A 27,010-nucleotide genomic window follows, 5' to 3' on the forward strand; every position below is an offset into this window, starting at 1 on the left:
CCACTTTGGTAGGAAGAATGGTAGGAAGGACTATTACTTACGGGGCGAAAAACTGCAGCAGGCGACGGTGCAGAGGGACCTCGGGGTCCTTGTGCATGAGTCACAAAAACCCAGCTTGCAGGTGCAACAGGTGGTCAGGAAGGCGAATGGGATACTCATAGCGAGGGGGATTGAATATAAAAGTAGGGAGGTCTTGCTGCAGCTGTATAGGGCATTGGTGAGGCCGCAGCTGGAGTACTGTGTGCAGTTTTGGGCGCCGCACCTGCGCAAAGATATTTTGGCCTTGGAGGGAGTGCAGAGGAGGTTTACTAGGCTGATACCGGAGTTGAGGGGGTTGAGCTATGAGGAGAGGCTGAATAAACTAGGCTTGTACTCGTTGGAGTTTAGAAGAATGAGGGGAGATCTCATTGAGACGTATAAGATGATGAATGGGATGGATGGGATAGAGGTGGAGAGACTCTTCCCGCTCAGAAAAGACAGTAGGACTAGGGGGCACAGCCTCAAGATAAAGGGGGGGCGTTTTAGAACGGAGTTGAGGAGGAACTTCTTCACTCAAAGGGTGGTGAATCTCTGGAATTCTCTACCCGTTGAAGTGGTGGAGGCTGCCTCGCTAAATATTTTCAAGAAGCGGGTTGATGGGTTTTTGATAAGAGAGGGGATTAAGGGTTATGGGGAGAGGGCCGGAAAGTGGAACTGAGCCACGACAGATCAGCCATGATCTTATTGAATGGCGGGGCAGGCTCAAAGGGCCAGATGGCCTACTCCTGCTCCTATTTCTTATGTTCTTATGTTCTTAATACCATTTGTCACAGCCTTCCATTCAGACACTCACCCTTCCACTGCTACCCTCTATCTTCTTTGACCGAGCTAGTTTTGTATCTACCTTGCCAGCTCACCTCTGATCTGATATGACTTCACTTTCTGCACCAGTCTGCCATGAGGGACCTTGTCAAAGGCCTTACTGAAGTCCATGCAGACAACATCCACTGCTCTACTCTCATCACCCATCTTTGTCACTTCAGGTTTGGCCTACATCTGACTTCAGAGTTACAGCAATGTTCTGCTGGTAATGGTTTTTGTTCTAGCTTGTTGCAGTTCTTGTATTTTTACCTCCGTATCCCTCAAGAACTTGACATAAGAACATAAGAAATAGGAGCAGGAGTAGGCCATCTAGCCCCTCAAGACTGCCCCGCCATTCAATAAAATCATGGCTGATCTGAAAGTGGTTCAGTTCCACTTACCCGCCTGCTCCCCATAACTCTTAATTCCCTTATTGATCAGAAATCTATCTACGTGTGACTTAAACATATTCAACGAGGTAGCCTCCACTGCTTCAATGGGCAGAGAATTCCAGAGATTCACAACCCTCTGAGAGAAGAAGTTCTCCTCAACTCTGTTCTAAACTGACTCCCCCTTATTTTGAGGCTGTGCTCTCTATCTTGTTTCCTTGCCTCTACCCTATCGAGGCTTTGGAGACGGTGGAGAAGAAGTTTACCAGGATGCTGCCTGTGGGTTATAAGGAGAGGCTGGACAAATTAGGATTGTTTTCTCTGGAACAGCGGAGGCGGACAGGAGACCTGATAGAAATCTATAAATTTATGAGAGACATAGATATGGCAGACAGTCAGAATCTTTTTCTCAGATTTGAAATGTCTAATACTAAGGATTATGTACTTGAGGTGAGAGGGGGAAAGTTGAAAGGAGATGGGCAGGGCAAGTTTTTTACACGAAGAATATTAGGTGTCTGGAATGTGCTGTAGTGGAGGCAGTAATATAGGAACATTTAAGGAGCTTTTACAGAAGCAATATGCAAGGAATAGAGGGATATGTACCAAGAGCAGGCAGATGGGATTAGTTTAATTTGGCCTCATGTTCTGCACAACTTTGTGAGCCGAAGGGTCTCTTCCTGTGTTGCACTGTTCTATCTTTTATGTTCTATTATGTTGCCAAGCTAGTTCATTTTTGTTTAAATTGGACCTGTTTGGCTAAAACTATGGCTGGATTCCCATTTCTCATGAATGGCATATTTACAGGCTAATACTCAATGAGTGTTATTTTGCCCACATGTTTTGTGCAGTAACTTGAGATTGTCATATTCCATTTTCTTCCCAGCTGGACGGTCAACAATGTGGATGATATGCTCCAGCTATCGTTCCTTTCTATATCATATCCATCATCTTCCCCATTGTGGGATTTTTTTCTGGTATATCTCTGAGCTTGAGAAGCTGTTGCAGACTAAGTATCCACTAGTGTAAAATAAAGAATTTTAGCTAATCTAATTGGTGGCATCTGCTAAATAGGTAAAGAAAAATACAATAATTAATTAGCATTGAAGTCATCAATGTTTACAGCATGGAAAAATAGGTCCTTTGGCCCAACTTATCCATGCTGCCCAGTCTTTGCCATTAAGCTACTCCCAATAGCCCACATTTGGCTCATATCTGTCTATACCCATCTTACCTATGTAACTGTCTAAATGTTTTTTAAAAGACAAAATTGTACCCTCCTGTACTATTATCTCTGGCAGCCTGTTCCAGACACTCACCACCCTCTGTGTGGAAAAAATTGCCCCTCTGGACCCTTTTGTATCATCCCCCTCCTCACTTTAAACCTATGCCCTCTAACATGACAATCTATTTGATGATCCTTTATATTGTAAGAGTATGCAGATAAGATCAGTAACCATATTTGCAATTGACTCGCAGCTAACAATGGTGTGCCTTATATAGCTAAAATATGGTAGTTAACAATGGATGATTAGTGGTGGGAAGGGGAGGGGTTAGGGGAGAAGTGTGGTTAGAAGGTGTGACCAGGCCTTGCTGCTCGAAGAGCCACAAATTTGGAAGAGTAACCAGGCACTGCTACTTGAGGGGTAGGGACAGGGGCATGTTTAATTATACAAACTAACAGTTACCAGTATAGAAAACAGCAAACTTAATCACACATACTTCCTGAGGAAAAATGTGGGTTACACAGCGTATCTGCATCAGGTTAAATAAAATAAGAGATCCCAACATTGGGGACTGGAGTAAAGGCCATATGTATACTGTGGGGGACAATTGTTATAAAGTGGGGGTGGATTCCTCCTCTGAGAACTAACACCTAACCACTCAAAGAGGAGCATCTCGCTTCATAATCTGTAAAAGTGAGTGTGAAGAGGCATGCTCTGCTGTTCAGCAATTTTTAGTGGTTAAATCAAAATAACCCCCCAGGCACCCTCTCTAAAATCAGCAAGTAACTATTTATTTAACTAACAGCGAAAAAGTTAACTATTAACAAACCAAATAAAACATTTTTAAAGAACATAACAAGTAGGAGCAGGATTAGCCCTTCGAGCCTGCCCCGCCATTCAATAAGATCATGGCTGATCTGAAGTGGCTCAGTTCCACTTTCCCGCTTTCTCCCCATAACCCTTAATTCCCTTGCCTACCAAAAACCTATCTACCCGTGGCTTAAGTATATTTAGCGAGGTAGCCTCCACCACTTCAACGGGCAAAGAATTCCAGAGATTCACCACCCTTTGAGTAAAGAAGTTCTTCCTCAACTCCGTTCTAAACTGCCTCCCCCTTATCTTAAGGCTGTGCCCTCTAGTCCTGCTGTCCTTTCTGAGTGGGAAGAATCTCTCTACCTCTACCCTATCCATCCCCTTCATTATCTTATACGTCTCTATAAGAACCCCCCTCATCCTTCTAAACTCCAATGAGGACAGACCCAGTCTATTTAGTCTCTCTTCATAGTCCAACCCCCTCATCTCCGGTATCAGCCTAGTGAACCTCCTCTGCACTCCCTCCAAGGCCGATATATCCTTCCGCAAGTGCGGCGACCAAAACTGTACACAGTACTCCAGCTGCGGCCTCACCAGTGCCCTGTACAGTTGCAGCAAGACCTCCCTGCTTTTATATTCTATCCCCCTCGCTATAAAGGCCAGCATCCCATTTGCCTTCTTGATCACCTGCTGCACCTGCAGACTGGGTTTTTGCGACTCATGCACAAGGACCCCCAGGTCCCTCTGCACCGTAGCATGCTGCAGCTTTTTGCCCTTTAAATAGTAATCCCTCCTACTATTATTCCTGCCAAAGTGGATAACCTCACACTTGCTAACATTGTACTCCATCTGCCAGGTCCTTGCCCACTCACTCAGCCTATCTAGATCCCTCTGCGGACTTTCCACACCCTCTGCACAATTTGCTTTTCCACTCATCTTTGTGTCATCAGCAAATTTTGACACCCTACACTCAGCCCCCTCCTCCAGATCATCTATATAAATGGTAAATAGCTGAGGCCCCAGCACCGATCCCTGTGGCACTCCACTAGTTACCAACCACCAATCAGAATAGCACCCATTGATACCAACTCTCTGCCTCCTATTAGACAGCCAATCCTCTATCCACGCTAACACCTTACCCCCAACTCCATGCCCCCCAACCTTCTGAAGCAACCTTTTGTGCGGCACCTTATCAAACGCCTTCTGAAAATCGAGAAACACCACATCCACCGGTTCCCCTCTGTCTACCGCACTAGTCACATTCTCATAGAATCCCAATAAATTTGTCAAACACGACCTCCCCTTAACGAATCCGTGCTGCGTCTGCTCTATCAAACAATTCTTCTCTAGGTGCCTCACTATTCTTTGATGACGGACTCCAGCATTTTTCCAACAACAGACATTAAACTAACCGGCCTATAATTCCCTGCCTTTTGCCTGCTACCTTTTTTGAACAGCGGCGTAACATTAGCTGTTTTCCAATCTATTAAATGAAAATGACAAACAGCAAGGGGCCTAGATTAGATCCCTGGGGCATTCCACTGGTGACCGACCTCCATGCAGAAAAGACCCATCCACAATCACTCTCTGCCTCCTGCAGGCAAGCCAGTTCTGGATCCACAAGGCCACAGCCCCTTGGATCCCATGCGCTCTCACCTTTTCAAGATGTCTTGCATGGGGGACCTCATTAAACGCCTTGCTGAAGTCCATGTAATCCACGTCCACCGCTCTTCCTTCGCCAATGTGTTCAGTCACATTTTCAAAGAACTCACCTAGGCTCATAAGGCATGACTTGCCCTTGACAAAGCCATGCTGACTATTTCTGATCATACTAAACTTCTCTAAATGCTCATAAATCTTGTCCCTCAGTATCCTCTCCATCAACTTACTAACCACTGAGGTCAGACTCACGGTTGGTAATTTCCCGGGCTATCCCTGTTCCCTTTCTTGAAAATAGGAACCACATCCACAATCCTCCAGTCCTCTGGAGCCTCTCCTGTCTCCATTGACGATGCAAAGATCATCGCCAGGGGCTCTGCAATCTCTTCCCTCACCTCCCACAGTAACCTGGGGTACATCCCATCCGGTCCCGGCGACTTATCTATCTTGATAGAATTTAAAAGTTCCAACACATCCTCTTTCTTAATGTCCACATACTCAATCTTTTCAGTCTGCCGCAAACTTGCAGTACAACCTCCCAGATCATTTTCCACCGTGAATACCGAGGCATATTACTCATTAAGCACCTCTGCCATTTCTTCTGGTTCCACACAGACTTTTCCTCCTTCACCTTTTAGAGGTCCTATCCCTTCACTTCTCATCCTTTTACTCTTGACATATTTGTAGAACGCCTTAAAGTTCTCCTTAATCTTACGCGCCAAGGCCTTCTCATGACCCCTCCTGGCTCTCCTAATTTCCTTTCTAAGCTCCTTCCTACAACCCGTATACTCCTCTAGATCTCTGAATCTTCTGTACACATTTCTTTTCTTCCTGACTAGGTTCATCACAACCTTCGTGCACCACGGTTCCCGCGATCTACTGAAACCTCCCTGTCTCATCAGAACGTTGTCATTAAGAGCTCCAGACAAACATTCCTTGAAAATCCGCCTCCTTCCTTCAATACTTTTCCCCAAGAACACCTCCTTCCAGTTTACTCGTCCAATTTTCTGCCAGGATGAGGAAGTGGAGGGATGGGTTGTGGTAAATTTGCCGATGACACGAAGGTTGTTGGTGTTGTCGATAGTCTGGAGGGATGTCAGAAGTTGCAGCGAGACACAGATAGGATGCAAGACTGGGTGGAGAAGTGGCAGATGGACTTCAACGCGGATAAACGTGTAATGGTCCATTTTGGCAGGTCCACTGGGATGAAGGAGTATCATATCAAGGGTAGGACTCTTAGCAGTGTTGAGGAACAGAAGGACCTTGGGGTCTGGGTCCATAGGACTCTTAGATCGGCCTCGCGGGTGGAGGATGTGGTCAAGAAGGCGTTTGGTGTGCTAGCCTTCATTAATTGAGGGATTGAGTTTAGGAGTCGGGAGGTAATGCTACAACTTTATAAGACCCTTGTCAGACCCGACTTGGAGTACTGTGCGCAGTTCTGGTCGCCTCACTACAAGAAGGATGTGGAAGCTATTGAGAGGATGCAGAGGAGATTTACAAGGATATTGTCTGGATTGGGATGCATGCCTTATGAGGATAGGTTGAGGGAGCTGGGTCTCTTCTCCCTGGAGAGACAATGATTGAGTGGCAACTTGATAGGGGTTCATAAGATGTTGAGATGTATGGACAGGGTGGATTCTCGGAGGCTAATTCCCAGGGCTGAAATGGTTGCTATGAGAGGACACAGGTTTAAGGTGCTGGGGAGCAGGTACAGAGGAGATGTCAGGGGTGAGTTTTTCACTCAGAGGGTGAACATAAGAACATAAGAAATAGGAGCAGGAGTAGGCCATCTAGCCCCTCGAGCCTGCCCCGCCATTCAATAAGATCATGGCTGATCTGTCGTGGCTCAGTTCCACATTCCTGCCCTCTCCCCATAACCCTTAATCCCCTCGCTTATCAAAAACCTATCAACCCGCATCTTAAAAATATTTAACGAGGCAGCCTCCACCACTTCAACGGGCAGAGAATTCCAGAGATTCACCACCCTTTGAGTGAAGAATTTCCTCCTCAACTCTGTTCTAAACCGCGCCCCCCCCCCTTTATCTTGAGGCTGTGCTCCCTAGTCCTACTGTCCTTTCTGAGTGGGAAGAGTCTCTCCACCTCTATCCTATCCATCCCATTCATCATCTTATATGTCTCAATGAGATCTCCCCTCATTCTTCTGAACTCTAATGAGTACAAGCCTAGTTTATTCAGCCTCTCCTCATAGCTCAACCCCCTCAACTCCGGCATCAGCCTAGTAAACCTCCTCTGCACTCCCTCCAAGGCCAAAATATCCTTGCGTAAGTGCGGCAACCAAAACTGCACACAGTACTCCAACTGCGGCCTCACCAGTGCCCTATACAGCTGCAGCAAGACTTTTATATTCAATCCCCCTCGCTATGAAGGCCAGCATCCCATTGGCCTTCCTGACCACCTGCTGCACCTGCAGGCTGGGTTTTTGCGACTCATGCACAAGGACCCCGAGGTCCCTCTGCACCGTCGCCTGCTGCAGTTTTTCGCCAAGTAAGTAATAGTCCTTCCTACCATTATTCCTACCAAAGTGGACCACCTCGCACTTGCCAACATGAAATTCCATTTGCCAGTTCCTGGCCCATTCGCCCAGCCTATCTAGATCCTTCTGCAGACTCTCCACACCCTCCGCGCAATTTGCCGTTCCACCAATCTTGGTGTCATCAGCAAATTTTGACACCATGCGCTCGGTTCCCTCCTCCAGATCATCTATATAAATGGTAAATAGCTGAGGCCCCAGCACCGACCCCTGGGGCACTCCACTCGTCTCTCTGATCCTTCACTCTGTTTCTCTCTCTCTCTCTCTGATCCCTCACTCTGTTTCTCTCTCTCTCTCTCTGATCCTTCACTCTGTTTCTCTCTCTCTCTGATCCTTCACTCTGTTTTTCTCTCTCTCTCTGATCCTTCACTCTGTTTCTCTCTCTCTCTCGGATCCTTCACTCAGTTTCTGTCTCTCTCTCTCTGACCCTTCACTCTGTTTCTCTCTCCCTCTGTCTGATCCTTCACTCTGTTTCTGTTTGGAATCTTCAGGAATATTCTGGACTTTCTCTTTTGATTCCTCTGTCTGGAACTTCTGTCTTCTTTGGTACCTTTTCTATCAAGATGTGGCTTTCTCTTAAGATATGGATGAAGCTGTTACTCTGGCAAATGACAGTTGCTTTCTCTGCTTATTGTCCCAGTGCCTCCTTCCTTTCATACCTGTGATGACATATCAGTATCTCCACAATATGATTGGTCTCAGATTGCCAAAAACTATCAAATTCAAATCTGATAGGTTGCTCATTTCGAAGTGCCTGATTTAAACTGTTTGGCTGAATTTTAAAAAAAATCACTACTGCCTGGCCCTTCAAATAAGTGTTACTTCTAGGGCCCCAGATGCACCTGCACTTTTTAAAAATTTTTCTAAGCACAGAAAAAACACCGTATTTTAAAGGGACTATGCATTCACTTCTTAGCATCATACAATTTTAAAAATAATTTTACAAACACCAAATTCTAACATTCCACTTCTCAATCTAAAATTACTTGATTCAACTTTGCAACACAATACACGGAATAATTTTACAAACAATCAAGATAAGCGAGAGGAAAACAATAGTACTAGTCCTTGTATGATCCAGATCCCTATGCTTGCCAGAATGTCCTCAAGCCACCTGAAAATACCCCAAGGTTTTAAGTCTGCCTTGAGAGCTTTAACCTTTCGTGGATGTCAGAGATGGAAGCTGAAATCTTTCTGGAATAGTCAGGGATATAGGTACAACATTTATGTCCCATCACTGTACATGTGCCACCTTTCATCCATCATTATGAAGTACTTCAAAAGGTTAGTCAAATCTATTCTGGCCTCCCAGATTGCCTGGATCCACTACAGTTCACCTACCTCTGCAATAGGTCCACAGCAGACTCTATCTCCCTGGAACACCTGGATCACAAAGATACTTATGTCAGACTCCTATTTATTGACTACAACTCAGCCTTCAACATCGTTATTCCTATGAAGCTCATCTCTGAACTCCATGCCTTAGGGCTTGGCTCCTTTCCCTGGGCATGGATCCTGAACTTCCTAACCCACAGACCACAATCAGTAAGAATAGACGACAACACCTCCTTCACGATCATCCTTCACACTGGTGCCCACAAGGCTCTGCCCTCAGCCTCTTACTATACTCCTTATACACCTATGATTGGGGGTCAAATTCCCCTCCAAATTGATTTTCAAGTTTGCTGACAACATCACCGTAGTGTGTCTGATCTCAAACAATGACAAGACGGAGTACAGGAAAGAGATAAAGAATTTGATGAACTGGTGCAACGACAATAATCTCTCCCTTAATGTCAGCAAAATGAAGGAGATAGTCTTTGACTTCAGGAAGCATAGTGGAGAACATGCTGCTGTCTAAATCAATGGGGACGAAGGAGAAATGGCCAAGAGCTTAAAATTTTTATCAGTCCAGATCACCAACTGGTCCTGTCCTGGTCCTCCATGCTGACCTTATAGCTGGCTGTCTCATAGAACAAAGTAAGAAGTCTCACAACACCAGGTTAAAGTCCAACAAGTTTATTGGGCAGCACCATCTTTTGGAGTCTCAGGTTCCTTCATCAGGTAATTTGAGAGCTGTGTTCACAAACATATACAGACACAACTCAATTTACAAGATAATAGTTGGAATGCGAGTCTTTACAGACAATCAAGTCTTAAAGGTACAGACAATGTGAATGGAGAGAAGGCCAAGCAAAGGTTAAAGAGATGTGTATTGTCTCCAACCAGGGCAGTTAGTGAGATTTTGCAAGCCCAGGCAAGTTGTGGGGGTTACAGATAGTGTGACATGAACCCAAGATCCCGATTGAGGCCATCCTCTTGTATGCAGAATTTGGCGTGTGTCATGAAGGCCTCCTTGGAGAACGCTTACCTGAAGATCAGGGGCTGAATGCCCGTGACTGCTGAAGTGTTCCCTCACTGGAAGGGAATACTCCTGCCTGGTGATTGTCGAGCGGTGTTCCTTCATCCGTTGTCGTAGCGCCTGCATGGTCTCCCAATATACAATGCCTTGGGATATCCTTTCCTGCAGCGTATCAGGTAGACAACATTGGCCGAGTATGAACATATCACAATATCACTCGTTATCAAAGGTTGCTGCAATTTGCCATACTTAACCTTTATTCTTACAGGAATGTGCCAGTCCTGAATTCCTACCAACTTATACTTGAAAGCCTTCCACATGCCAGATGCTGATTCATCCTCAAACATCTGCCCCCAGCCTACATTCTTCAGTTCCTGCCTAACATTGTTGTAATTAGCTTTCCCCCAATTGAGCATCTTCACCAGAGGATGACACTTATCTTTATCCATCAGTACCTAAAAGCTTACTGAATTGTGGTCACTGTTCCTGAACATATTCTGTACTGCAATATCGGCCACCTGGCTAGGCTCATTTCCTAATACCAGGTCCAGTACGGCCCTTCTCTAATTGGACAATCTATATACTGTTTCAAGAAGTAGAAGTAAATGAGTAGATTGCCAGATCCAACGCACCGTTCTCTGATGAGCTCAATTCATTCTACGCCCGTTTTGAGCAAGAGGTCAGCAAGAGCATGCCCTCCATCCCAGAAGCCTCGGATGCACCTGTATCTGGAGGTCACCATAGCAGGTATCGGAGCAGCTTTCTTGAAGGTGAACCCACGGAAAGCAACTGGACCGAATGGGGTACACAGACGTGCACTCAGATCCTGCACGGATCAGCTGGCAGAGGTATTCACAGACATCTTAACCTCTCTTTACAACAATCTGAGGTCCCTAACTGATTCAAGAAGATGACCATCATCCCGGTACCTAAGAAAATCCAAGCAGCGTGCCTTATTAACTATTGGCCGGTGGCTCTGACATCCATCATTATGAAATCCTTCAATAGGTTAGTCATGGTATGAATCAATTCCAGCCCCACCCTCTACCTGGATCCACTACAGTTTGCCTACTGCCACACAGGTCCACAGTAGATGCCATTTCCCTGGCCCTGCACTCAACCCTGGAACACCTAGATAACAAGGACACCTATGTAGACTCCTATTTATTGACTACAGCTCAGCCTTCAACACTATTATTCCCATGAAACCCACCTCCAAACTCCGTGACCTGGGCCTCAGCGGCTCCCTCGGCGACTGGATCCTGAACTTCCTAACTCACAGATCACAATCAGTAAGGATAGGCAAGAACACCTCCTCCACAATCATCCTCAACACCGGTGCCCCACAAGGCTGTGTTCTCATCCCTCTACTATACTCCTTAATCATATATGACCGTGCAGCTAAATTCTCCTGCAAATCAATTTTCAGGTTTGCTGACAACACCAGCATACTGGGTCAGACCTCAATCAATGACGAGACAGGTTATAGGAATGAGATGGAGAATCTGGTGAACCAGTGCAGCAACAATAATCTCTCCCTCAATGTCAACAAAATGAAGGAGATTGCCATTGACATCAGGAAGCATAAAGGAGAATCTGTCTACATCAATGGGGATGAAGTAGAAAGGAAGGAGAACTCCAAGTTTTTAGGTATCCAGATCACCAACAACCTGTCCTGATCCCCCCATGCTAACACTCTCATTAAGAAAGCCCACCAACACCTCTACTTTCTCAGAAGACTAAGGAAATTTGGTATGTCAGCTACGACTCTCACCAACTTTTACAGATGCACCATAGAAAGCATTCTTTCTAGTTGTATCACAGTTTAGTGTGGCTCCTGCTCTGCCCAAGACCACAAGGAACTACAAAAGGTCATGAATGTAGCCCAATCCATCACACAAACCAGCCTCCTAACCATTGACTCTGTCTACACTTCCCGCTGCCTCAGCAAAGCAGCCAGCATAATTAAGGAGCCCACGCATCCTGGACATTCTGTCTTCCACCTTTTTCCTTCTGGAAAAATATACAAAAGTCAGAGGTCACATACCAACCGACTCAAGAACAGCTTCTTCTCTGCTACTGTCAGACTTTTGAATCAACTTAATACATTAAGTTGATCTTTCTCTACACGCTAGCTATGACTGTAACTGTACATTCTGCACTCTCTTCTTTCCTTCTCTTTGAATGGTATGTTTTGTCTGTACAGTAACTGTATGTCAATATATGTGACAATTATAATCAAATCAAAGAAGCCTTCCTGGATGCTCCGAACAAACTCTGCCCCAGTCTGAGTCCCAGTCAACATAGGGGTATTTTAAATCACTGACCACAACAACAGTGTTACTATTACACCTTGCCAAAATCTGCCTACACGTGTTCCTCTATCTCCCACTGGCTGTTGGGAGTAAATCCCAGTATTAGAGGCTATAAATTCATTTTCATTTTTTAACTTTGTTTGAGATTTTCATACCTTCTTTTCTTGGATGTTCATGCATTTTGACCACTAATCAGTGCTTTCAGGTGCTGCTGGCTTCCGAGAGTAGATTGGGATGCGTTTGTATTCCCCAGCTTCGGTCCCCTCCATTTTACCCGATATAATAGTAACTTTTAAGGGGTGTCTTGACAAGTACATGAATAGGATGAGAATAGAGGGATACTGTCCTGGAAAGGGTAGGAGGTTTTAGTTCAGACAGGCAGCTAGATCATGCAGGCTTGGAGGGCCGAAGGGCTTGTTCCTGTGCAATAATTTTCTTTGTTCTTTATTCTACTTGGTTTTGTCTTGAGAGGGCGCACATGCGCCGTGCTCCCCTTTTGTCCGAATTATCACTGTCTGAGTCAAAACCGGAGTCCTCATGGCATGGATCAATTTTGGCCATGAATCTCCTCCTATTCTCTCTACCTCCTCCAAATTCAAATACCTGCTCATGGAACTTGTGGAGGAAGTCTGAACGAGAAACCATCTGTAGCTCCACCTATGCCAGGTCTCTAACTTCCTTGTTCATTCTAATATAGAAAGAATATTATTAAACTAGAAAGAGTGCAGAAAAGATTTACTAGGATGCTACCGGGACTTGATGGTTTAAGTTATGAGAGGCTTGATAGACTGGGACTTTTTTCCCTGGAGCATGGAAGGCTGAGGGATGATCTTTTAGAGGTCTATGAAATAATGAGGGGCACAGATCAGCTTGATTGTCAATATCTTTTCGCAAAGATAGAGAAGTCTAAAACTAGAGGGCATAGGTTTAAGGTGAGAGGAGAGAGATACAAAACAGTCCAGAGGGACAATTTCTTCACACAGAGGGTGGTGAGTGTCTGGAACAAGCCGCCAGAGATAGTAATGGAGGTGGGTACAATTTTGTATTCACTCGGCTGATACTGGAGATGAGAGGGTTGAACTATGAAGAGAGACTAAATAGATTAGGTCTGTACTTGTTGGAGTTTAGAAGGATGAGGGGGGATCTTATAGAGACGTATAAGATAATGAAGGGGATGGATAGGGTAGAGGTAGAGAGATTCTTCCTGCTTAGAAAGGATAGCAGGACTAGAGGGCACAGCCTCAAGATAAGGGCGGGGGGGTTGCAGTTTAGATCAGAGTTGAGGAGGAACCTCTTCACTCAAAGGGTGGTGAATCTCTGGAATTCTCTGCCCATTGAAGTGGTGAAGGCTACCATGTTAAATATATTTAAGTCACGGGTAGATAGGTTTTTGATAGACAAGGGAATTCAGGGTTATGGGGAGAAAGCGGGAAAGTGGAACTGATCCACTTCAGATCAGCCATGATCTTACTGAATGGCGGGGCAGGCTTGAAGGGCTAGATGGCCTACTCCTGCTCCTATTTCTTATGTTCTTATGTTCTTACGTATTTTAAAAAGCATTTAGACAGTTACAGGCTAAAATGGGAACAGAGGGATTTGGGCCAAATGCGGGCAATTGGGACTAGCTTAGGGATTAAAAAAAAGGGCGGCGTGGTCAAGTTGGGCCGAAGGATCTGTTTCCACTCTGTAAACCTCTATGACTCTGAGCTCTCAATTCTTCTCTGAGCCTCTTAGAATCAACTTCGCTTCCTCTCCCCGCTGATACTCCTCACTGACTTTCTCAGACACAGCATGGACATTCTGGGTGGAATTTTACAAGGTTTTGTGTTCAGTTGGTCTGAAAATGGGAGAATTTCAGATCCATTTTTTGGGCAATCTTACATATTCTTTCTCTAAAAAGATGGGTTATTCAGTTTCTAGCCAGAAAGGCTGCGGATGAAGCTTAATTCACCAGAATGCTTGTAGAAAGAGGTACTATCCACATGAGATCACTGATGCTGCACATGCGTATTAACAGTAGTAGGCGTCTGACGAACAGAATGAGGGCTGTCAGTCCCCTGCTCCTGCAGGAAGCCTCAACTAACTCCCCCACCCCCGCAATCGCGGGGACCGCGGCCTGAGATGCAGCCCCTGATGCCTCTTTGTCACCTCACCACCCAAACCAATTGCGGCCCCTGTTCCCGTCCCCACAAATCATGTGCAGATTGGCAGAGGGCCTCCCTCCCTCCCTCCCCCACCGATCGCATGCAAAGTGGCATTGGGACTCCCATCCTCCCTTCCCCACCAATCGCATGCAGAATAGCAGCAGGCTCTCCTTCTCCCCTCTCTAACCACCAAATGCATGCAGAGTGGCAGATATCCCCCCTCCCCCATTGGCCCCACCCCCGACCTGCCCCATTGGCCCGGTGGCCATTGCCCAGTTGCCAAATGGACATAGCCCAGGTGCCATATTGACATTGTCCAGGTTCCAGAGTGGCACTGCCAGTCTGGCACTGTCCAAGGGTCATCCCCACCTCGCGCTCAACCTTGCCGGAGACCTCAGTGACTTTCAGTTCCATCAGCGAGGATAACACAACTATTCATGTTCATGGGAGGGAGGTGCTTTCCTCACCAGAGAGAACATCTCCCAGCAAGGCCATAAAGGCAAGTGAGCCCGAATAATTTGAGTGTCAAGCTCGCTAAAGACATTGAAATCCATATTTAAATAAATTAATTTGATTTGATTTGATTTATTATTGCCATATGTATTGATATGCAGTGAAAAGTATTTTTCTTGCATGCTATGCAGACAAGGCGTATGGTTCAAAGAGAAGGAGAGAGTGCAACATGTAGTTATAGAGTCATAGCTAGGGTGTAGAGAAAGATCAATTAATGCAAGATAGGTCCATTTAAAAGTCTGATGGCAGCAGGGAAGGAGCTGTTCTTGTGTTGGTTGTAACGTGTCCTCAGACTTTTGGATCTTATTCCTCACAGAAGCAGGTGGAAGAGATTATGTCCAAGGTGCTTGGGGTCCCTAATTATGCTGGTTGTTTTTCTGAGGCAGTGGGAAGTATAGGCAGTGTCAATGGGTGGGCGGTTGGTTTGAGTGATGGACTGGGCTTCATTCACAACTCTTTGTAGTTTTGTGCAGTCTTGGATCAAGCAGGAGCCATACCAAGCCATGATGTAATACTTTCTATAGTGCATCTGTAAAAGTTGTTGAGAATTATAGTAGACATACCAAATTTCCTTAGTCACCTGAGAAAGTAGAGGCATTGGTGGGCTTTCTTAACTATAGTGTCAGCATGGAGGAACCAAAACAGATTGTTGGTGATCTGGACTTCTAAAAACATGAAGTTCTCAACCATTTTTATTTCATCCCCATTGATGCGGACAGGAGTGTGCCCTCCACTATGCGTCCAAAGTTGATGACTATCTCCTTAGACTTGTTGACATTGAGGGAGAGATTATTGTCATTTCACCAGTTCACCAGATTCTCCATCTCATTCCTGTACTATGTCTCATCATTGTTTGAGACCTGACCCACTACAATGGTGTCAACAGCAAGCTTGAAAATTGACTTGGAGGGGAATTTGACCACACAGTCATAGGTATAAAAGGAATATAGTAGGGGGCTGAAAACACAGCCTTGTGGGACACTGGTGTTGACGAAGATTGTGGAGGGGGTATTGTTGCTTATCCTTACTGATTATGGTTTGTGGGTTTGGAAGTTAAGGATCCAGTCGTAGAGGGAGGAGCCGAGGCTTAGGCTACAGAATGTGGAGATAGGTTTTGTAGTAATAATGGTGTTGAAGGCTGAGCTGTGGTCAATAAATAGGAATCTGACATAGGTATCTTTGTTATCTAGGTATTCCAAGGTTAAGTGCAGTGCCAGGAAGATGGCATCTGCTATGGACCTATTGTGACAGTAGGTGAACTGTAGTGGATCCAGGCAGTGGGAGGCCAGAATTGATTCATGCCATGATTAATCTTTCGAAGCACTTCATAATGATGGATATCGGACGTACTGGATGATTGTCATTAGGCATGCTTAGTCAGCCTCTCACCATTTCTGGCGAGAGGCTGACCGCACCGGAAATCCAGCTGTCGTAAAATCATGACAGGCACGAAAACAGGTACCATTCATGCCAGCTGCTTTACGCCTGATTTTACAACATTTTTCCACCACAAAACGGGCATTAAAAAAACCATAAAATTCCACCCATGGAATTCTGGCTGGAATTCTCCAATCTTGTTTGCTCCACCATTGCTGCCAGTGAGAACAGAGAATTTGGCGCTCAGAATCCTGGCTGCGTGTTAGGTCAGAAAATACGATATTTTTAATAATAACCATCTCAGCAAATGTGTTTTAAATTCAATATCTCGTAATATTATGTGGATTAACTTCAATTTAAAGTTTCTTTCCAATTGTTTCTTATAGAAATTTATGGATAGTAATCCCAGTCTGTACGAACTCCGAACAGAAATAGAATATTATGCTTCTTTTGAACGAGAGATCGAGGAAATCAGCCCCACCATTAAAGTAGACTTTATTGAACTGAATACAGGTAGGTTTTATACTTTAACTGTAACTTTTTAAAAAGATTTTTCTTCATGCTTTATGTCATCAGCACATAAAAATTGTTATTATTTCATTCATACCTGGAGAAAATATCACCTGAATCTAAGTCTCTGAGTCTGCCTTTACCTGGATTTTCTGGTGCTGCATGCAACAAAAATCATTGAAGGTGGCTCAGAAAATTTCAGCCAAAGTCCATTTGACTTTAGGTAAGAATTTATGTCCCATGAAAATTCTAGCCCTCTGGCTCTTTCTCAGACAGGCTTAAGGATATCCTGGCTACTCTCAGTATCTTCCTTTTTGGTCTGAGGTAGGGCCCCATCTATTTTCTCAGCTTTCCTTTCTCACCCCTGGCTGTCCACCTTTCTTTCACCTCCCACCCTTTGTCCTTCTTCAGCTTGTGGGTTGCAATGGAAAATTAGTTTCCCTTTGAAATGGGCTGGTGGACAAGCTCATAGTCATTTGCCATCTTTACTGCTTGTGTAGTTTTGAAATGTTTGGTTCTCAGATGTGTCATTAAAGAAGTTGGGAAAGGGGTTTTAAAATCTTTGAGGAGAATTACCTCTGAGATTTTCATTTCTAGTCCCATTTAAGTACTTTTTGATGTTGATTTGATTTGATTCATTATTGTCACATGTATTAGTATGCAGCGAAAAGTGTTATTTATTGCATGCAATACAGACAAAGCATACCATTCTTGGAAAATGAAATGAGAGAGTGCAGAATTTATGTATAGAGTCATAGCAAGGGTGTAAGAAAAGTCAACTTAATGCGAGGTAAGTCCATTCAAAAGTCTAATGGCAGCAGAGAAGAAGCAGTTATTGGCTCCGTTGGTATGTGACCTCAGAATTTTGTATCTTTTTGCCGACAGGAGGTGGAAGAGGGTATTCCGGGCTGCGTGGTGTCCTTAATTATGCTGGTTACTTTGCCAAGGAAGTGTAGACAGAGTCAGTGGATGGGAGGCTGGTTTGCGTGTTGGATTGGGCTAAATTGCGACCTTTTGTAGTTTCTTGTGATCTTGGGCAGAGCAGGAGCCAAACCAAGTTGTGACACAACCAGAAAGAATGCTTTCTATGGTGCATCTGTAACAGCAGTGAGTTGTCAAAAGCAAGTTGCTTCGGGGTCCTTGTGCCTGAGTCGCAAAAACCCAGCTTGCAGGTGCAGCAGGTGGTCAGGAAGGCGAATGGGATGCTGGCATTCATCGCGAGGGGGATTGAATATAAAAGTAGGGAGGTCTTGCTGCGGCTGTATAGGGCATTGGTGAGGCCGCAGCTGGAGTGCTGTGTGCAGTTTTGGGCACCGTACTTACGCAAGGATATTTTGGCCTTGGAGGGAGTGCAGAGGAGGTTTACTAGGCTGATGCCGGAGTTGAGGGGGTTGAGCTATGAGGAGAGGCTGAATAAATTAGGCTTGTACTCGTTAGAGTTTAGAAGAATGAGGGGAGATCTCATTGAGACGTATAAGATGATGAATGGGATGGATAGGATAGAGGTGGAGAGACTCTTCCCGCTCAGAAAGGATAGCAGGACTAGGGGGCACAGCCTCAAGATAAAGGGGGGGCGGTTTAGAACGGAGTTGAGGAGGAACTTCTTCACTCAAAGGGTGGTGAATCTCTGGAATTCTCTGCCCATTGAAGTGGTGGAGGCTACCTCGCTAAATATTTTTAAGACGCGGGTTGATGGGTTTTTGATAAGAGAGGGGATTAAGGGTTATGGGGAGAGGGCGGGAATGTGGAACTGAGCCACGACAGATCAGCCATGATCTTATTGAATGGCAGGGCAGGCTCGAAGGGCTAGTTGGCCTACTTCTGCTCCTATTTCTTATGTTCTTATGACTCTATCAAACTCAATACAATTTTGCTTGGATTGTTTCCAGAGTGATATCTGGCTCTTTTAAGGAATGAGCTGCTGCAAGGATCTCATGATCTGGACTGACCAATTGGGAACTGAGTTAGGGCTACGCGCTAACTTGCCTGGGCTTGTCACAGCAGTTAGATCTTCATGTTATGTCTGGAATCATTGAATCTGCCTGTAATTTCCTGAATAGTCTCCTCTGTCCTTCTTAAACAGAGGAACAATGTTAGCTCCTATCAATCCTCTGGTACGTCACCTGTGGCTAAACATAAGAACATAAGAAATAGGAGCAGGAGTAGGCCATCTGGCCCTTCGAGCCTGCCCCGCCATTCAATAAGATCATGGCTGATCTGTCGTGGCTCAGTTCCACATTCCCGCCCTCTCCCCATAACCCTTAATCCCCTCTCTTATCAGGAACCCATCAACCCGCGTCTTAAAAATATTTAGCGAGGTAGCCTCCACCACTTCAACGGGCAGAGAATTCCAGAGATTCACCACCCTTTGAGTGAAGAAGTTCTTCCTCAACTCCGTTCTAAACTGCCCCCCCATTATCTTGAGGCTCTGTCCCCCTAGTCCTACTGTCTTTTTTGAGTGGGAAGAGTCTCTCCACCTCTATCCTATCCATCCCATTCATCATCTTATACGTCTCAATGAGATCTCCCCTCATTCTTCTAAACTCTAACGAGTACAAGCCTAGTTTATTCAGCCTCTCCTCATAGCTCAACCCCCTCAACTCCGGCATCAGCCTAGTAAACCTCCTCTGCACTCCCTCTAAGGCCAAAATATCCTTGCATAAGTATGGCGCCCAAAACTGCACACAGTACTCCAGCTATGGCCTCACCAATGCCCTATATAGCCGCAGCATACCTCCCTACTTTTATATTCAATCCCCCTCGCCATGAAGGCCAGCATCCCATTCGCCTTCCTGACCACCTGCTGCACCTGCAAGCTGGGTTTTTGCGACTCATGCACAAGGACCCTGAGGTCCCTCTGCACCGTCGCCTGCTGCAGTTTTTCTCCACGTAAGTAATAATCCTTCCTACCGTTATTCCTACCAAAGTGGACCACCTCGCACTTGCCAACATTAAATTCCATTTACCAGTTCCTGGCCCATTCGCCCAGCCTATCTAGATCCTCCTGCAGACTCTCCACACCCTCCGCACAATTTGCCGTTCCTCCAATCTTGGTGTCATCAGCAAATTTCGACACCATACACTCGGTTCCCTCCTCCAGATCATCTATCTCAATGGTAAATAGCTGAGGCCCCAGCACCGACCCTTGAGGCACTCCACTAGTCACCAACCGCCAATCTGAATAGCACCCATTGACCCCCACTCTCTGCCTCCTATTTGACAACCAGTCCTCTATCCACGCTAACACCCTACCCCCAACTCCATGTCCCCTGACCTTCTGCAATAACCTCTTGTGAGGTACCTTGTCAAACGCCTTCTGAAAATCAAGAAACACCACATCCACCGGCTCTCCTCTATCCACCGCCCTAGACACATCCTCATAGAACTCCAGTAAATTTGTTAGACACGACTTCCCCTTAACGAAACTGTGCTGCGTCTGCTCTATCAAGCAATTCCCCTCAAGATGCCTCGCTATTTCCTCCTTGATGACGGATTCTAACATTTTACCTACAACAGACGTTAAACTAACCAGCCTATAATTCCCTGCCTTTTGCCTGGCACCCTTCTTAAACAACGACGTAATATTAGCCGCTTTCCAATCTTCCGGCACTTCCCCGGAATCCAGCGACGTCTGGAAAATAACCACCAAGGCATCCAGTATCACCTCCGCCATTTCTTTCAGGACCCTCGGATGCATTCCATCCAGTCCTGGGGACTTGTCCACAATCAGCCCCTCCAGTCTGTCGAGCACCGCCTCTCTAGTAACAGTAATGTCATCGAGACCCTCCAGTCCTACCACCTTTCCATCTCTAATACCCGGCAAATTATTCACGTCCTCCTCCGTGAAGACCGAAACAAAAAAGCTATTCAAGACCTCAGCCATTTCCCCATCCCCTACCACTAAGTCCCCCTTCTCATCCTCTAAAGAGGATACAAAGATTTTATCAAGGGCCTCAGCAATTTTTTTCCCTCACCTCTGTTAGTATTTTGGGATAAACCCTATCTGGCCCTGGGGACTTGTCCAACTTAATGTTTTTCAAAACCTCCAATACCTCCTCCCTTTTTATTTCAAATGTCCCAGTATGTCAGCATCCTCCTTACTAGTCTCACCATCCACCACATCCTTCTCCTTTATGAATGCTAATACAAAGTCCTGTTAGGGATCTCACTCACATTACTTGGCTCCATACATAATTTTTTCCACTGTCCTTGACTGGACTTACTCTTTCCTTAGCTATCCTTTTCCTCCTTATATACACATTAAAAAGCCTCGAATTCTCATTAATTCAGTCTGCCAAGGATATTTCATGGATCCTTCTTGCCTTAAGCCCCTGCTTAAGCTCTTTCTTGCTATCTTTGTGTTCCTCAGAAGCCTTATCCATTTTCAATTTCTTGAAATTTATGTATGTCTCCTTTTTCACTAAGCTCACAACCTCTCTTGTCATCCAGGATTCCCAAAACTTGCCATTTTTCTCCTTCATTTTCATAGGGACATATTTGTCCTGACTTGTTAATGGAGTCAACGGATGGGAGGCTTGTTTATGTGATAGACTGGGCTTCGTTCACAACACTTTGTAGTCTGTTGCGGTCTTAGACAGAGCAAGAGTCATACCAAGCCATGATACAACCAGAAGAGATGTTTTCTGTGGTGCATCTGTAAACGTTCAAGAGCATTATAGCCGACATGCCAAATTTCCTTAGCCTCCTGAGAAAGAAGAGGTGTTGGTAGGAATTCTTAACTATAATGTCAGTGCGAAGGGACCAGGACAGGTTGTCGGTGATCTGGACACTGAAAAGTTTGAAGCTGTCAACTATTTCCATTTCATCCCCATTGATGTAAGCAGGGGCACGTTCTCTACTACGCTACCTGAAGTTGATGACTTTCTCTTTTGTTTTGTTAAATTTGAAGGACAGGTTATTGTCTTGCACCAATACATCAGATTCTCTACCTCTTTCCTGTAATCTGTCTCATCATTGTTTGAGATCCAACCCATTACAATGATGTCATCAGCAAATTTTAAAAGTTGGAGAGGAATTTGGCCACAAAGTAATTGATGTATAAGGAGTATAGTGAAGGACTAAGGACACGGCCTTACAGGATATCAATGTTGAAAATAATTGTGGAGGAGGTGTTGTTGCCTTTCCTTACTGATTGCAGTCTGTGGGTTAGGAAGTCTAGGATCCAGTCGCAGAGGGAGGAGCTGAGCGCTAGACCAAGGAGTTTGAAGATGAGTTTTGTAGTAATAATGATGTTGAAGGCTGAGCAGTAGTCAATAAATTGGATTGATATAAGTGTTTTTGTTATCCCTGTGTTCCAGGGTTGAGTATAGAGCCAAAGTGACGGAGTCTGTTGTGGATCTGTTGTAGTGATAAGTTAACTGTAGTGGATCCAGGCAAATTGGGATGTTTGAGCCTCTCAGCTGCTATACAGTAAAGAAGACACAAGTTCTACTTCTTCATAAAATACCTTTGTTTCTTTGATCCAACTCCACAAACAATTCTCCACCAACAACCCAATGCCACCTATGGCCCCGTATATATCAGTGAGTGCTATTGAATAATTGACATCAAATTAGGACTTAATTGGAAGGTGTGTTAACCCGTTCCTAACATGAGAGACTGGAATTCATCCGAGCCATGGCTAACCTTTTGATAGGAAGGGCGATAGATTAAGTCATACTGCCTGGCTTTTCTTTGCTACAGGGTTGATGGTCGTCTTCTTGAAGCAGTTCGGTACCTCAGATTGGTGTAAGGAGAGGTTAAAGATCTCTGCAAATACCCCTGAAAGCTGGTCCTCACAAGATCTGAACTCTTGTCTGGGTACCCCATCTGGGCCAGCCACTTTCTGTAATTTGACTTTCTCGAAGGTTGATCTGAAGCCTGCGATGGTCACCTTAGATACCAGTTTGGCCGAGGCTTCCTGGATGGAAGGAATGCTTTCACTGATGTCTTGCTCAAAAGGGGCATTGAATGCATTGGGCTCATTGGGGAGGGGCGCATTGGTGCCAGCAATCCTTTATGCCTTCATCTTGTAGCCTGTTATGTCTTGCAGACCTTGCCATATCAGTGGAAGTTTGCAGGGCTAGCCTGGGATTCTAGTTTGGTCCAGTACTATCTCTTGGCACCTTTGATGGTTCTCTATAAATTGTATCTGGATTCCTTGTGTAGGTCAGGGTTGCCTGAATTGATTGCCTCAGATCTGGACTTCATCAAACAGTGGATATTCCTGCTCATCCATCATTTCTGTTTGGAAAACACACAGATTTGCTTCTTTGGCACACTGTCTTCCAAGCACTTACTAATGAGTTGTGTTACTGCAGTGGTGTATTCATTCAGGTTGATTGCTGAGTTCTTAAATATTGACCAGTCCACTGACTTGAAGCAATCCCGTAGGAGAAGATCCGATTCCAAAGACAAACATTGCAAGACTTTCTTTATCAGATTTCAGCTTTTGCTTATAAGCTGGGAACTGGACCATAGCCATGTGGCCTGATTTCCAAAGTGTAGGTGGGCAAAAGAGCTGTATGCATGTTTGATGTTTGTGTAGCAGTGATCTGAGATGCCTGGGCCTCTGGTGGAATAGGAGATGTGATTGTGGTATCTTGTTAGGATACTCCGGTGATTGCAATTTTCCTGAGTCTTTTCATGGAAGGTGGACGCCTCTGTCTGGGCAAGCATTTATTTCCCATCACAAATTGTTCTTGAATAAGTGGCTTGCCAGACCATGTAAGGATGACAAATTTCCATCCCTAAAGGACATCAGTGAATCAGATGTATATTTATGAAAATCAACAATGGTCTCCTGATCATTAGATTTTTAACTATATCACTGTTGTCTGGTAATAATTCTGGAACTACCTCCCTAACAGCACTATGGATACACCTACATCTCAGGGGCTGCAGGGATTCAGGAAAGCAGCTCACCACCACCTTCTCAAAAGAAACCAGGGCTTGTCAAAAAAACTCACAAGGCTAATTCCTAAGCCAATATTTCAATAGGAAATATAATTACGGGCCACAATATTTATCCTTTTTTGTGTGAAATCAACAACATGAGAAATGAAGTGACTTTTAATTTTTATCTATTTTCTTTATTCTTAGAATCCATAAAAATGGCACTTCTGGTGGAAGCCAAAGCTTGGAAAATGGTACTTTGTCGGTTTTTGAATGAGCAATATAAAGGTAAAATGACAGCGATAACAACATTTATTGCTGAAGAAGTGAAGAACTTAGCTCGTCCTATTCAAGATTTGGATGATGTTAGATTTGCCATGGAGTCTTTATCACAGATACGAAATAATGAGATACAGATGGATATGACTTTGTCACCCATTGAGGTATGTGCTTTATATTTCAGAGTGTGTCTTCTGCATTTGCTTCTTCCAGTTTCAGCTTTCAGGCTTTTAAAATCCAAATCTGATCTCTTCTAAATAAGTGCAACCTAATTAACTTCAGTTCGGTGGTGTCCTTCACTCTGTGCGACGGCCTGAAATTAGATTTTTCAATAAACACTAAGACAGTTTTTTAAAAGGGTGCAAAGGATTGGCATATTCTGGTCAGCCTGGTTTGTTGAGCAAATTATTGAAATCAGTTCTGAGACAGGATAAACTATCACTCAAAGTTATGGTAGACCTCTTCAGGACACCAAGCGAACATAGAACATAGAACAATACAGCACAGTACGGGCCTTTTGGCCTCTATGTTGTGCCAAGCTACATCCAAACCCAAGATCAAGCTATCCCACTCCCTATCAATCTGGTGTGCTTCACGTGCCTATCCAATAACTGCTTGAAAGTTCCTAAAGTGTGTCTGACTCCACTATCACAGCAGTGCATTCCACAACCCAACCACTCTCTGCGTAAAGAATCTACCTCGGACATTCCTCCTATATCTCCCACCATGAACCTTATAGTTATGCCCCCTAGTAACAGCTACATCCACCCGAGGAAATAGTCTCTGCACGTCCACTCTATCTATCCCCCCGATCATCTTATAAACCTTCTCCGTTCTAAAGAGAAAAGTCCCAGCTCCCTCAACCTTTCCTCATAAGACCTACCCTCCAAACCAGGCAGCATCCTGGTAAATCTCCTCTGCACTCTCTCCAATGCTTCCACATCCTTCTTATAGTGAGGTGACCAGAACTGCACACACAATATTCCAAATGTGGTCTCACCAAGGACCTGTATAGTTGCAGCAAAACCCCATGGCTCTTAAATTCAAATCCCCTGTTAATAAACTCTAACACACTATAAGCCTTCTTCACGCCTCTATCCACTTGAGTGTCAACCTTCAGAGTTCTGTGGATATGAACCCCAAGATCTCTCTGATCCTCCACATTCCTCAGAACCCTCTCGTTGACCCTATAATCCGCATTCAAGTTTGTCCTATCAAAATGAATCACCTTGCACTTATCGGGGTAAAACTCCATCTGCCACTTTTTTGGCCATCTCTGCATCCTATCAATGTCTCTGTTCAGCCTACAACAGCCCTCCACCTCATCCACTACTCCACCAATCTTGGTGTCATCAGCAACTAACCCACCCTTCAGCCCCCTCTTCCATGTCATTGATAAAAATCACAAATAGCAGAGGACCCAGCACTGATCCCTGTGGTACACCTCTGGTAACTGGCCTCCAGTCTGAAAATTTTCCCTCCATCACCACCCTCTGTCTTCTATGAGACAGCCAGTTACTTATCCAATCGGCCAAATTTCCTTCTATCCCACACTTCCTTACTTTCTTCATGAGCCTACCATGGGGAACCTTATCAAACGCCTTACTAAAATTCATGTATATGACATCAACTGCTCTACCTTCGTCTACACACTTAGTTACTTCCTCAAAAAATTCTATTAGATTTGTGAGGATTTACCCCTCACAAAACCGTGCTGACTATCCTGGATTAAGCTGCATCTTTCCAAATGTCATAAACTCTATCTTTCAGGATGCTTTCCATTAACTTAGCGACCACTGAAGTATGACTAACTGGCCTATAATTACCAGGGTCATTCCTATTTCCTTTCTTGAAGAGAGGAACAACATTCGCCACTCTCCAGTCCTCTGGCACAATCCCAGTGGACAGTGAGGACCCAAAGATCAAAGCTAAAGGCTCTGCAATCTCATCCCCTGCCTCCCAAAGTATCCTAGGATGTATCCCAGCTGGCCCAGGGGACTTATCAACCCTCAGGTTTTTCAAAATTGCTGATACATCCTCCCTCAGAACATCTACCTCCTCCATCCTATCAGCCTGTATCACACTCTCATCCTCAAAAATATGGCTCCTCTCTTTAATGAACACTGAAGAAAAGCATTCATTCAATGCCTCACCTATCTCTTCCAACTCCATGCACAAGTTCCCACTACTATCCTTGACTGGCCCTAACCTCACCCTGATCATTTTATTTCTCACATGGGAGTAAAAAGCTTTCCTTGATCCAACCCTCCAAGGACTTCTTAAGCCCCGTCCTAGCTCTCCTAATCCCATTCCTAGCTACCTTATAACCCTCAAGCAACCCAACTGAACCTTGTTTTCTCATCCTTAAAAATGCTTCCTTTTCCCTCTTGACAAGACATTCAACCTTCTTTGTGAACCATGGTTCCCTCACTCGGCCATTTCCTCCCTGCCAGGGACATACCTGTCAAGGACACATAATATTTGTTCCTTGAAAGAGCTTCACTTTTCATTTGTGCCTTTACCTGACAGTTTCTGTTCCCATCTTATGCTCCCAAATTCTTTCCTATTCTCATCATAATTACCCCTGCCCCAATTATAATCCTTGCCCTGCCATGTGACCCTATCCCTCTCCATTGCAATAATGGAGGACACCGAATTATGGTCACTATCTCCAAAGTGCTCTTCCACAAACAAATCTAACACTTGGCCTGGTTCATTGCCCAGTACCAAGTCCAATGTGGCCTCACCTTTTGTCGGCTTATCCACATATTGTGTCAGGAAACTTTCCTGCACGCACTGTACAAAAAGTGTCCCATCCGAACTATTCGATCTATAAAGGTTCCAATCAATATTAGGAAAGTTAAAGTCACCCATGATAACTGCCCTGTGACCTCCACACCTATCCATAATTTGCTTCACCATTTCCTCCTTCACATCTCTATTACTATTTGGGGACCAATAGAAAACTCCTAACAATGTGACCGATCCTTTCCTATTTCGAACTTCAACCCATATTACCTCAGTAGGCAGATCGCCCTTGAAATACCTTTCAGCAGCCGTTAAACAGCCTCTAACTCTTTTACTGCCTTCCCTACTCTTACTGAAACATCTATACCCTGGAACTGCCAACAACCATTCCTG

At 44.8% G+C, this 27,010-nt stretch overlaps 1 protein-coding gene across 1 annotated transcript in view; it reads left to right on the forward strand.

Annotated features, from left to right (window-relative positions):
- LOC145345623 (dynein axonemal heavy chain 8-like) overlaps positions 1-27,010 on the forward strand; it is a 1,557,438-nt gene that overhangs the window by 630,330 nt on the left and 900,098 nt on the right. Inside the window, exons 30-31 of the mRNA XM_080193457.1 lie at positions 16,573-16,699; positions 23,798-24,033. Of these exons, the coding sequence (XP_080049583.1) occupies positions 16,573-16,699; positions 23,798-24,033 (363 nt within the window). The remainder of the gene's footprint in view (positions 1-16,572; positions 16,700-23,797; positions 24,034-27,010) is intronic.

This window comes from Carcharhinus amblyrhynchos, chromosome 7 (assembly GCF_965287045.1).
Source record: "Carcharhinus amblyrhynchos chromosome 7, sCarAmb.v2.hapA, whole genome shotgun sequence".
Classification (NCBI taxonomy): domain Eukaryota; kingdom Metazoa; phylum Chordata; class Chondrichthyes; order Carcharhiniformes; family Carcharhinidae; genus Carcharhinus; species Carcharhinus amblyrhynchos.